Source organism: Pholis gunnellus (genome assembly GCF_910591455.1).
Source record: "Pholis gunnellus genome assembly, chromosome: 10".
Lineage (NCBI taxonomy): Eukaryota > Metazoa > Chordata > Actinopteri > Perciformes > Pholidae > Pholis > Pholis gunnellus.
In genome coordinates this window covers 19639782-19652258 of record NC_136537.1, presented here as the reverse complement: position 1 = coordinate 19652258, position 12477 = coordinate 19639782, and the positions used below count along the sequence as shown (strand labels likewise).

At 42.1% G+C, this 12477-nt stretch overlaps 1 protein-coding gene across 1 annotated transcript in view; it reads left to right on the top strand.

The window, feature by feature from the left end:
- Positions 1-12477, top strand: part of slit3 (slit homolog 3) — a gene marked incomplete at its 5' end in the record, with an annotated part of 229173 nt that overhangs the window by 213256 nt on the left and 3440 nt on the right. Inside the window, 4 exons of the mRNA XM_079168049.1 lie at positions 358-488; positions 10916-11070; positions 11597-11757; positions 12305-12462. Coding sequence (XP_079024175.1) covers positions 358-488; positions 10916-11070; positions 11597-11757; positions 12305-12462 — 605 coding nt within the window. The remainder of the gene's footprint in view (positions 1-357; positions 489-10915; positions 11071-11596; positions 11758-12304; positions 12463-12477) is intronic.

Genomic DNA, 12477 nt, shown 5'->3' with positions numbered 1-12477 from the left:
GTTCAAGAAATCAGTTCAGAAATGCCGTAGTTTTGTGGAATTTTACAGTTGTAATAAATGCCTGAGGCACTGACCTTTTTTATTTATTTGGTGTAGTCTGAAGTTATGTCAAACAGCAATGTTTGGCCATCCTGGCTAATTTGTTGAGTGTCTATGGGATCAAATAAGGTAATCGTGATCCCATAGGCATCCAATAATTGAGAACACCAAGTATGTCATCTAAGATGGGGTTCCCAAGCTTTGTTTGACGGGAGGCCCACAATCTCAGACTTGGAAAACACCTGATATACAGCATATCACCCATTGTCTTCAAATATGTTTTTCTTTATTTCTTATCCGACCTCTCTGTCTCTCTAGGTGGCTACAGATAAAGACAACGGTATTCTGTTGTACAAGGAGGACCACGACCCTCTGGCTCTGGAGCTGTACCAGGGACACATACGACTCATCTACGACATCGCCAGCTACCCACCCACCACCGTTTATAGGTAGGCCACACACACACACACAGAGAAAAGCACTCCCTCACTTTCTTATCGTCTACTTTGAAGAATGATTTGCCATACTCATATATATTTAGCATATTATGTTGACGGTCAAGTTTAATTAAACATGGTTTAGGTTTTGTTAACTCATTTACATACACACTCTTATTACTTTACTCTCAATAACACATGCACATTGATTTTTAGTGCTTTATTTATGCTTTTTTAACTAAATAACTAAAAGCTGTGTTTCGCAATGGATTCAGATGATACATGGGTTCAAGGTAGGTTAAATGCATTGAGGAAATCAAAAAGCCCACACACACATTCACAGAAGAAAGTGTGTAGGAAACACTGAAGAATTCTAATACTGCTCGGGTTCAACATGGGTTATTGATTCACATTCATTTACTCACATACATTTAATGAAATCACCTTTTTGTATCCACTGTACTTTATAACATTTACTAGATTCAAGTGTTACAGAGGTTCAAGGTAGTGCAAGGGGACTATGAATACAAAAAGTCCACACACACACGCACACACACACACACACTCACCAACGACTAAAGGTTTCAAGGAGGTTTTTATTTACAGTACTTTAAGGACTTTTCAGTAGGTGCTGATCTAGCCATGAGCACACAAATCCACCAGCATATTCCTTCTCACACACACACACACACACACACACACACACACAGTAGCGGATACATCTATGAGCACTTCCCTCTAGAAACAAACATGAACTCAGAAAGATTCCTTCCAGACATTCATGTCCCTGAGTGAAAGCCTCCAGGTAAAACTTCAAACAGTGGAAACAAAAGCTCATTCAGTCTGTGTAGCACCTTGGATATTATATGATAAACTACATTCACAGTCTCACATGAGGAGATATACGGAGCTAAACTAAGGAAACAGTGATGGTAATCCTGGAAAAGACCATGATAATGTTTTCAATAGTTTCTTGTAGCAGATACCATTTACGGTTTCTATGAAACATATGCAGATGTATTATTACAGCATGTGGCAATACATACAAACACAAAAAAGACCCAAATAAACCTTTAATGCAGAGACCATACAACATGTGCAAATGATGACCCAATAGTTTCCCATGTTTTTATGTCTAAGTGGCAGTGAAATTGGTCCAGTCTACTGAGGGAGAACGCTGCAGACGGCTGCAATGTAATCGCTCGGAGCAATTCCTCACCGTCAATGTGCGTCCACTAAAAGTGTTTGTTTTTGTCACTGACAGGCTGAGATTGTTATTATAAGTGTCTGACAACATTATGGAAATGACCATACACAGAAATAAAACGTACTTTTCACTTGATCCGTTCTGTTTGTCATTGTGTCAAGTGACAAATGAGTGCCGGTGTTGTCAGAGTACAGAAAGCGCAACTTCGGGTTATCCGAAAATATTTCTAATGCCTGAATATTTAGCTGAGTTCAAAAATGTGGATGAGATTTCAGAACGAGACTGCTCTGAGCGAATAGACAGACCGGATCAAGTGAAAAGTAAAGAAAAGGTTTTGTTTCTCTCTCTATGCTCCCTTCCATAATGTAGTCACATACTAATAATAACAGACACAAAAACATGGGAAAATAGCGACTTTAGAATATCAAAGTCATTGTATCTTCTTAAAACAAGACGTTTTGAGGAACACAAGTTGTACTGAATCAGAAGCCATTTGATGCAGTGAGAAATAATTATTATAGGTATGAGCCTGAGGGGTCATGGGCTTCTCTCAGCCCTTAGGAGACTACTGTATGTAATAATTCAAGACAACAACAAAAATGCAATCAGCAGCCTTTTGTCAGCATAAAATGTAATTATACATAATGTTATTATCATAGTCTCACCACTATAAACAGTTTTCTGTTGAAATGTGGCTATAATAAAAGAGTTGGTTGAGCTTTAGATATTAACACACATTCACAGCATACTGTATACACTATGCGGTATGAATGTGTGTCTCGGCTTGTGACGCCTTATTGACTCTCTGTCCTCGCAAAGCTGACTGAAGGGTTGATTGAAGGAGGTCAAAAGGAGAAGGGAAGGTTTGACAAAGATAAAGGAAAGAGAAAAAGAGAGACAGATAAGAAGGCCCGACTTTACATTAAAGTAGACGCAGAGAGAGAGAGAGAAAAAGGTCCGTGTCCATCTTTGTCTGGTGCTGATTGGCTCTTATTGATTCTGTCTGCATCTCTGTCTATACTGTCTGTGACAGGAGGAACGAAGAAGACAGATGTGAGAGAGATATATGATACAAGATTCATTTCCATGTATTGTCTGGAGGGACGTACAAAACCCTTGATAACATGTAACACATGCTACATCAGCGGCAATATTTCATTATCATTTGAGGACTACTGGCAAGATGATATGCCATGTAAAGTGCGTTAGAAAAGATCCATGCAGTGGACTATAGCATCATATAGTGTATCTACATTACTGTAACACTTAATGTCAAAGAGGAGTTTTATTGCACGAGGCAGGGAATGGGCACTGCTCTGCCAATCCAAATAGAGCTGATAGTTCTAGAGTTTCTCGCAGTGGCAGATAATGAAAGGTGTTAAAGGAAAGGAAAAAGAACTTTCAACATTTAGTCCAGCACAGAAAGGAACAAAAAAAAAAAACACTTGAAAAAGACCCAATACCACTGGTGTGAGACAGAGGCTACCAATCATCTTGACCAAGGTCTCATTCTTTATGGTAATTATACCAAAGTATGAAAATACATTTTACAGTATTATATAAATATTGAAAAGGCTTTCTGGACCACTTTTGAATGATCGCACCAGACAGGGTAAGAATGCCAACTGCAAATGAAGGCAGAGAGAGAGAGAGAGCGAGAGAGAGAGAGCGAGAGAGAGAGAGAGAGAGAGAGAGAGACAGATGCTGGTGTAATTGGATGAATTAAAGGAGAGAGAGAAAGAAGATAGAGAGAGGAAGGGGGAGAAATTAGGGTTTATTGCTTTCTAATTTACTCACCATTCTTCTTTCTTTGTATTTTTCGATCAGGGATTTTTTTAAGCATTTGACGCCTGGCTTTGTGGTTTTGGCTCTTTGCTCTGTTCTTTTGTCTCTGCGGATAGAGACAAGGTCACAGGAGGAGGAGATGCTGGTAGCCTCACTGCCTCTGACGATAATATGCAACCAGGTTCATAACAAATTTGACTTTAGGATTAGGATGTGATGTCATATTATAAATCCTGCAAGTAGCAGCAGGAGAAGAAAATTGAAGCCACAATTTAAACTTCAAGGGCAAGATTGTTACTGCATCAGGCATTTCAATCATGATTCATTTAAACCTCTTTTTGTATGCATAGTTTCAGGATTTGTACCCATAGGAAAATGTGCATATATTTCAGATTATTCTTGACTTTGTCTTATTCTGCAACATTTTACTTGTTTGTCATAAATAGACACACTGGGATGCTGCATTGATTTCCTCTGAACATGCGAGTTGAGTCAGGCTTTTTAATAAGTTTCCTTCTCCTATAACATTCAGCAGAGAAATGATGATGGGAGGAGTGTAGTGTTTGCATGGTGGTAACAGTTTAATGCAAGGTGTTATACTCCAAAACGGACAGCAGACACCCATGTGGTTCTGTTTTATTCTAGGTTTGGTTCACGTTTGCCGACACGCATGGTCCGCGCATACTGTCTGCTCGGTCATACATCTTGGGCCGCAAGCAGATGGTCTGCGTCGACTCAGCAGTCAGTAGGTACCATGTGGAGGCGAAAAGTGTAATTTGTGATTTAGTAGATAGTTGCTTTGCCATCGAACATGGTGTCAGCATTCCCAGGTTTTTGAGCATTGCACTTGAACAGTGAAGCTGCTACTGTTGTGAAGCTGCTACTGCTGACAAATTCAGCAGTTTCAGTTTGCACATGAGATCTACCGTTATGCCTCTGCTGTCACATGTATTCATAGAAACTTACTTTCTTCCACACGTGCTGCAGCATCGTCAGATTTTAAAAGCTACGCTAAGTTCATCTCCATCATGTGTGGAGGTTATTCAGTTGTGTAGCATTGTGTTGGCGAATGTGAACTCTGTATCCTGTCTTCCCTGATCTTTGATAAACTGATGCACACAAACAGCTTAATTATAGTAATAATGTGATGCTGTAGGGAATCCTGTAGGTGTGCACAGGATCAGCTACCTGCAGCTGGTAGAGACCATCACCTGCTCAAGGAGACTTCAGCGGATATATGCCAAGAGGTCGTCCGGGTAGCAAGACATTCTTGTTGACCATAACATCAACCTTTCATAGATTGTTGTATTTTGTTGCCACTTTCCGTTTCTTCACACGAATGGCGGTTTGTAATCTGTGGGTATATGAGTAGAAACCACAGATGACTGATCCCAAATATGACGTTAACCAGAATGTGTGCTAGTGTTCACAATACATGACGCATTGTGGAAAGGCAAGAGGAGGACAAGGGGAAGGGATTGTTCGAGAGGAAGGAATGAACGAATGAAATGATGGGGTTAATCTAATTACCTGGCACAGATGGGGAGGGGCGGAGACTGGGTTGAAAAGGTTGAGTAGGAGAGAAGAGGACAGTCGGAGGGACGTCTGGATGCATAGAAAGACAGATTGATCCGCTGAGAGGCAGACATAGATCGAGAGATAGCCAGAAAGACAGATGGATAGACTGATGCTGGGCGGAAGGCAGGCGCGAAAATAGCAGACAACAGGACAAAGAGATAACTGGGCGGAATAAGTTGCCCGCCAGAGGAGGAAGAGGGAGGGATAAAACAGACGGATAGAAACAAGCGAAATAAAAAAGCCCACGAGACACAGTTGAATTGGAGGATGGATGAAAGAGGAGTGAGGGATGACAAGAGGGATGGAGTGAAAGAGGGGGAAGAGCAGAGGGGAAAAGTAAACCACAGAGTGAGTCAGGGAATTATCCTTGTCTGGTGGTGTTAACTTGACACGGGCCACGCCTGAGAGGGAGACAGGCAGGCAGGCAGAGTGCAAGAAAAACTGACAGAAGCAGAGAAAGAAAGTGTAAAAGAGAGACAGGTGAAGACAGAAAGGGACAAAGAAAGTGTACAGTAGCAGAAAGGAAAGATTGAATGAGCGATAAAGTTTAAGCCTTAAACTGGAAAACACAAATGGAGACAAGAGAGCGTAACGGGAAACATGAGAAGGTCCACAAGAGGAGGCAGAGAAAAATGAAGATTGGAAGCGAGAGAAAGAAACCGTGATCCATAAAACCAAATCATGTCTGAGCACAATGCTAAGCACTAAGTAAACACGTCTCTGTGTTATGTTTAGCATTAGCGATCTGGAAGGAGACGAGGCCCAGCTCCAGGCCTGGGGCTCATTATACCGCAAGCCCTCTATGTATTCTTTTGTATGTGCCATCTTTGGATTGCATTAGTCTGAGCATTGCAAATGCACTATCTTATCTGCCCTAATTTGGAAATATATCGTAAACTGACTCAAACAGCATTGGCCAGGCAGACACAGCAGGACGTCCTGCCACCATTCAACTGCCAACTGCCACTGTCCAGGATGGCGTAACTATTTAACCACCACAATCTGAGCACAGCAATTCTGGCAGATCCCGAACATGGCTCTGTTCGTACAGTTACTGCGATTGTACAACTGAGGGCCAGGTATCGACACCAGTCCCTGGGATGTTTCTGAGCGATCCCTGGGTTGGTTATCTTGTAACCAGAGAGAGAGGAAGAGCATCATGTTCAAGCCAGCTTTTCACAACGAGCTGGGATGTAGCAGTGGTGGCCAGACCATGTAAAACTAATCCTGGTAATATGGTTAATTAGTTACCTCAGTTTTGAAAGTTAAAAATTGGATTTGACATTAAGATTTGGTTGTGTGTGAGGCTTCGATTGTTGGATACCTGTGTATCTAAGAGATCAAGTTATTTCTTCACTATGAAAGAGAGTATTGGAGCAGGACAACGAGGAGGCCTTGTACACACATGGACATATATGTGCTGTTCAGAAACACTCACAAACATGCGGAAAAGATACAAAGCAACATGATCCTAGGCCATACACATATAGGCACATGTACATATGACCAGGTGACATCTGTACAGGAGGTGCCTCAAATGCCTAAAAGATGCAGGGGTGGGAAGTAGAAGGAGTCATAGTGAAAATAAAAATGTACAAAAGCGTACAAGTGGGTGAGCTTTGGATTTGTAGAAAAAAGACAAAGGGGAGAGAGAGAGTGACAGAAGGAGCGATAGGAGAAGGCGTACAAGTCCTTCACTGCTCTCATTAGCAACAGATGAGAGTGGTTATGCATGCCCGGTGTTAAATGAACATGTGTGTAGGGGAGAGAGAGAGAGTGTGTGTGTTTGTTGTGTATTAATGTGTTGCCCTTTACTAATGACGCACTAAACTCCCATCGGGTCAAAGAGATCACATCTACTGTTTTTCATCAGCGAGCAACAGAGGGTGGGATGGTTACATGAGAGGAGAAATAGATGATACAGAAGGGTAGAAGCAGTGGAAGTGATGGGTGGATGCATGAGTGGACAGAAAAGAAGACGGAAAAGACAGAAGTAGGGTAAGGAGGGATGATGATGGATGGTTGGACAGAAGAAGAAGAGAAAGATTGGAATACTGAAGGACAGGTGCTGTAACTCCTGTACAAGGTATACTTACCAAATACTTCACTCAATAATAGTCAATATTAAACAATAATAATACCAGTTTTGCATTTTTACATTTTGTGCCAATTGTTGCAATTTAATACAAAATCTGAAAAAAATGAATTAAAACTTTGGACCAGACAAACTTTAGGGTCACAGTGCTTCATGTTCGCAGTATGAAAGGGTGGGAAGCCAGTGAGGGATTATGTGCTGAGAAAGAGGACCTGTCGAGATACCTGCGCTAAAAGGGTTTGGGGATCTGAGGGAACCCCTACATGCCCTCAAAGGAGACAAAGTTCACGGCGCACACTGTATAGCCACTCTCCATACACACCAACAAATGAACCTAGTTCCTCCTGATGTTTTGGCATCCAAAATAAATACGATACGATGTGTATATTGATACATACTTAGACTGTCACACTCATACAATTTGTACATACAGTTTTTAGTAAGAAACAGGTCATAGAAATGATTTTATGCCCAGATTTAGATGAGCCTAAGTGAACTAATCTCTGACCTGAATCTGGCTCTTAAGAACCTCCGGGCTGTGGTTAAAACAAACGGATGATCCTTTAACATTATAGGTTTACAACCCTCAGAGGCAATTCAAACATTCTAATGCTGAAACCTTATAGGCCTGAAACAACGAGCAGTCCTTCCTGGCGGTCTGCATCAAAACCCGACGAATCCGCTCCTCAAAAGTACAAATTTCATCTGAACCGGCCGGCCTGCTTTAATGAAAGCTGAAAAAAAGAAGGAAAACAGTGAAGGAGCTCGTCGTTCAGCAGCTGCCGTCTCAGCAACGACTAATTGAGGTTACCACGGCAATATGGGACTGGGATGTCTGTCTGCTGAACGTCATTTTAATCAGATTTGGCTGCTAAACACACACACACACACACACAGACACACACTCATACATACACACATGCAGACTCACAAACATGCACATACATACAAAACTGACTCAAACATACAGAGACACTAAAGACTGCAAATGCATGTGCACACAGACAGACAGACAAACACACACTTACAGACATTAATGTACACAAACAAACACACGCACCGCAAATGTGGTTCAGAAACACTGTAAGTAAATGATAGTGGTGCCTAATTAGATTTAACGGTGTAAGTGGATCTGCGTGGTTGTTTTCTTAACTTTTTTTCATTTTCTTTTCAGTTTGAGATGCAGTCAAAAACCTGTAATTACTGCTGGGTTTGCATTTGATTCAGTTATATTAAAAACAAGCCAGTTTGGGGATTTTAGGAAGTTCTTTTCTTTTTGTGTGAAGTTTATTTGTGTTTGTGTGCGCTCATTCAGGGTGTATTTGGTTCTGGACTGACAGGAAGTTGACGTCCCTTGTGGGTTAGGGTGAAACACGATGAGAGAAAGAGAGAGAGGCCGTCGAAATCTGCTACGGCTGTGTGTTTGTTTTTTATGGAATTCCATAATGGGCTGCCTTTTCACTAAAACACACGCCAAAACAGCCGACTTCAAAGAACCCGAAATGCACACTTAAGTATGCGCTCATACACACACACTGATACATATTGATCAAAAGAGTACAAATGCTAAAACATGGTGTTAATTAAGATAACATGCATTCAGATATTTGTGTATTTGTAATAGATACAATCACACACAAACACGTCTCAGTGAGGTTCTGGAAAACATCAACTTGTCAAACACCGATGAAGCCTGCAAACACACACACACACACACACACACACACACACACACACACACACACTCCCTGCAGGTCTATAGGCAACTACTCTGAGGGGGAAGTTTTGACCATCAGTCGTGTACTGCCACCCGGTGGATCTTTGGTGTCACTGTAGGTTCACAGCTCAGAGAGTGTGTGTAAAATGTGCCAAAATGAGTGTGTGAGGTTCATCATTTTGAGAATGTCCTCAGCGGTGTGAGCTGCTTGTTTGATTTCACTTTCCAGACTCTTGGATATATTTAATTTAAAGGATGGAGTGCTTCTAGAATATAAGTGCAGGCGCTTTAGAGAAGTAAAGCGGGTAGAAAGGAGGGCCGAGCACAGAAGAAAGAGAAGAAGAGGTGATACCAGGAGAAACCAGGGAGGAAGAAGAAGATGAGGGAGGGGAGACAGAAAGGAAAGAAGAGGATGATAGGACATGAAGTCAGAGAAAGAGAAAAGACAGCGCGAGAGAGGAAATACAAATTGAGGATAGGATAGAGAGAAGGGGAGTGAGACCATCATTTTTACCATGATTAAATTACACAGCTTCTAATGGAAACCATGTTTGTGTCTGTGTTGGGTCTGCAGTGAAGTAGGAGCTCTTATTTTAGAAACCGCCGGCTCAATGCTGAACTAGGTCGATGTCCAGAAGAACAGGGGTTTTCTTTTGCAAAAAATGGTTGCATACAATTTCAGATTTGTATTTTCTGTTCATGAAGTAATCTGATTTTAAACTTGTATCTTATTAAATGTTGTATTACAAGTCAAACAAGGACAAAGTACAAATGATAGAATGTAAATCAGCAAATCATAATAAAGTAAATCAGTAATTAATAATAATGCCATGATTCTTACCGATTGTAAACCCTACAATGAAATGGGGGGGAGTATGATTTGTCTGTGTTCATTTTTTGTTTTAATTTTCAGGCCATTTCCTAATAATCTTCCTTTTCAATGACTCTTCTTTGTCTCCACCCTGTTCTTATTCTACTTCTTTAAGCTTTGCCTCCAGCCAAAGTTGCTGCATCTGCTCCGTTCACTGTGTTTCTCCTTTTGTATGATCAGCATTTTCTGTGGAAGTCCCACTGGCCCGCCTCCAGAACTCACAACCCTGCACCATTGCCTGTTAATGTAACATCACTGTAATCTGAACGCTCTATAAACAGCCGTCAATCGGAGCTCACTTGAGGCTCCTTAGCTAGTTAGCCGACGAATGGCTGCAGACAAAGAGATGTATTGTCTTGATGTTTAGCTGTGGGAGTCTGAAGCAGACCACCAACGGAAAGAGTGGCTTCACTTGTTCTTTTTTGGGGTATTTTGATGTTCTGCTGGTTTTCTCCGGGTTCAGGGAAGGAATGACTTGGGTGAACGGAGGCACAGTCTGCTTTACCAGCCCACCATCTACCTCTCTCCGTCTCTCACTCCCGCTCTCTCTCCCTCTCTTTCGGCTGTGCCAAACCACTGTCTCTATAGCTGTCTGTCTCCCCTCCAGCGAAAAACCACTTAGTGGGGAATCTTAGAGACACACATTATCACAAACACGCACACACACACACACACTTTCTTCCCAGGGTCAGACATGGTGCGAAAGGTCATGATGAGGCTCCTCTTCAGTGGAAACATTTAGTAAGAGAGCCTCTTTCTTTAACATTTACGTTTTAAGTGGTTGAGTCCGGCCATATATGCAAAGACTGTGTGCTTCTAGGGGTTCCATTCTGGGCCACAACCCCCATGTTAAGAAACCATCGAGTGCACAATATAATCTCTTTTAAAAGAGCTCTGCAGCGAGGATGTATTCAGTCTGTTTTATGTCTGAGAATAACATTTCAACATAGATTTCCCTCATTTCTTTTTCATTTGGTTTGGTCAATTTGCAAACAAAACAAAACAAAGAAAACAAATGTTTGACTTGAAAATGTTTGGAGTCTGTTTTGTGTCCGGTATTTCTCGTTTGCTCCATCGTGTTTTTTCCTCCCTAATTCTCCTGTCTGGTGTAGAATTCAACAGTAATTCATCATAATAGGAACCATACTGAAAATCCCTGCTTCCTTCTTTTTTCCCTGTGTTACAGCGTTGAGTCGGTGAATGACGGACTCTTCCACGCGGTTGAGCTTTTGATTCAGAACCGCTCACTGAGCCTGGTGGTGGATAACGGGGCCCCCAAGAGCCTGGGCAAGCTGGCACGCCAGCCCTCCGTCGACCACAACACCCAACTTTACATAGGAGGTACGCACACCCATTTAAACATACGACTACACACGCTGAAGGACGCATGTTCTGAGCATACAGATGTTACTTTTCCCCGCCCTTTACTGCCTTTTTGTGGTTGTGATCGCATGTTTGCCATGCATGGGTACATACAAATACACCCACAACATAGAAATACGCACACACATACTAAGTCCCAGCAAGGGATGTGGTGAAGAGATGGAGAACTGTTTTTGTTCAACTTTCCCTAGAAAAAAAGGACAATACATGCCTTTTTTGTCAAGTACTAGAAAGAAACATAATGTTGTTGTGCAGTGAGAGTTATTAACTCGTATTCTCGCCGGAAAAATTTTATTTTACTGTAAGAGTCGATCAAGAATGAAACCAGAGATAAGTGAAGTGTATGAATCCAGCAATCCGCCTTTAAATTGGCTTTCTCTTTTCTCTGTTTCCCTTATTTTCATACCCATTTTTTTTTATCCCATTTCTCTTTTTTCACATTTTTAAATTTCTATAACTTCCTGTCTTCTGTTCCGTTTCCCAGGAGTACCATCTCAGGTGGTGGCCTCAGGTCTGCGACCCGGCCCTGAACGTTCCCCTCAGACTTTTAACGGATGCATCCACAATGTCCGGATCAACGGGGAGCCTCAAGACCTGAGCTACAGAGCGGCAGGAGGAGCACGACTGCAAGGGGTCGAGGGCAAGGTAATTACACAGGGAGGGTTCTTTTTTTCTCAAAAAAGGGGTATTATGTGTCTGAGCCTGGCTTTAAAAGGAGTTATAGAGCAGCCTTTAGAGCCATATTGAGAAATATATTCGAACCACTTTTGGTGCTATGTCTTGTCAGAACCGTCAACCGCGTGTCTTATAAGTAATACCAGCAAACAAAGTTATGTTGCGCAAGAGAAAGCAGACATGCAGCAGAAATGCCTGATGTAAAATGTGATGACAATAATGCTGCTTCTTTATGCTCAAAATCAGTCAAAACAAAGGAGGACATTTTCATAATACAAGCGACAAACAGTAGAAAACATTTTGACCGATATAATAAAGATTTTTAGGTCACATTTAAACAAACTCATGCTGGTAGCAGCTGTAAGAGAAAAGAAACAGTTATTGTTTCACACTTCCAAAGAGGATTAAGACTGTAGCAGTAGGTTACACCCCCTCTGCTCTCTTCTATTAGCAGTACAAGGCCCCGTGACTCAGCTTCCCATGACAGTATTTTCTCCCCGTCTTTTTCCGTCACCAGGCTGAGGGCATTCTCGCGGGGTGTCATTCCTGCAGCGTGTGCGCTCAGGGTGCGTGCAGGGAGGGCGGAGAGACGGGGGTAACGTGCGATTGTCCTCCGGGACGCAGCGGGGCCCTTTGTGACCAGACGACAGCACCGAGCGCCTGTCAGAACAGCAGGTAAGCCGAGACAGC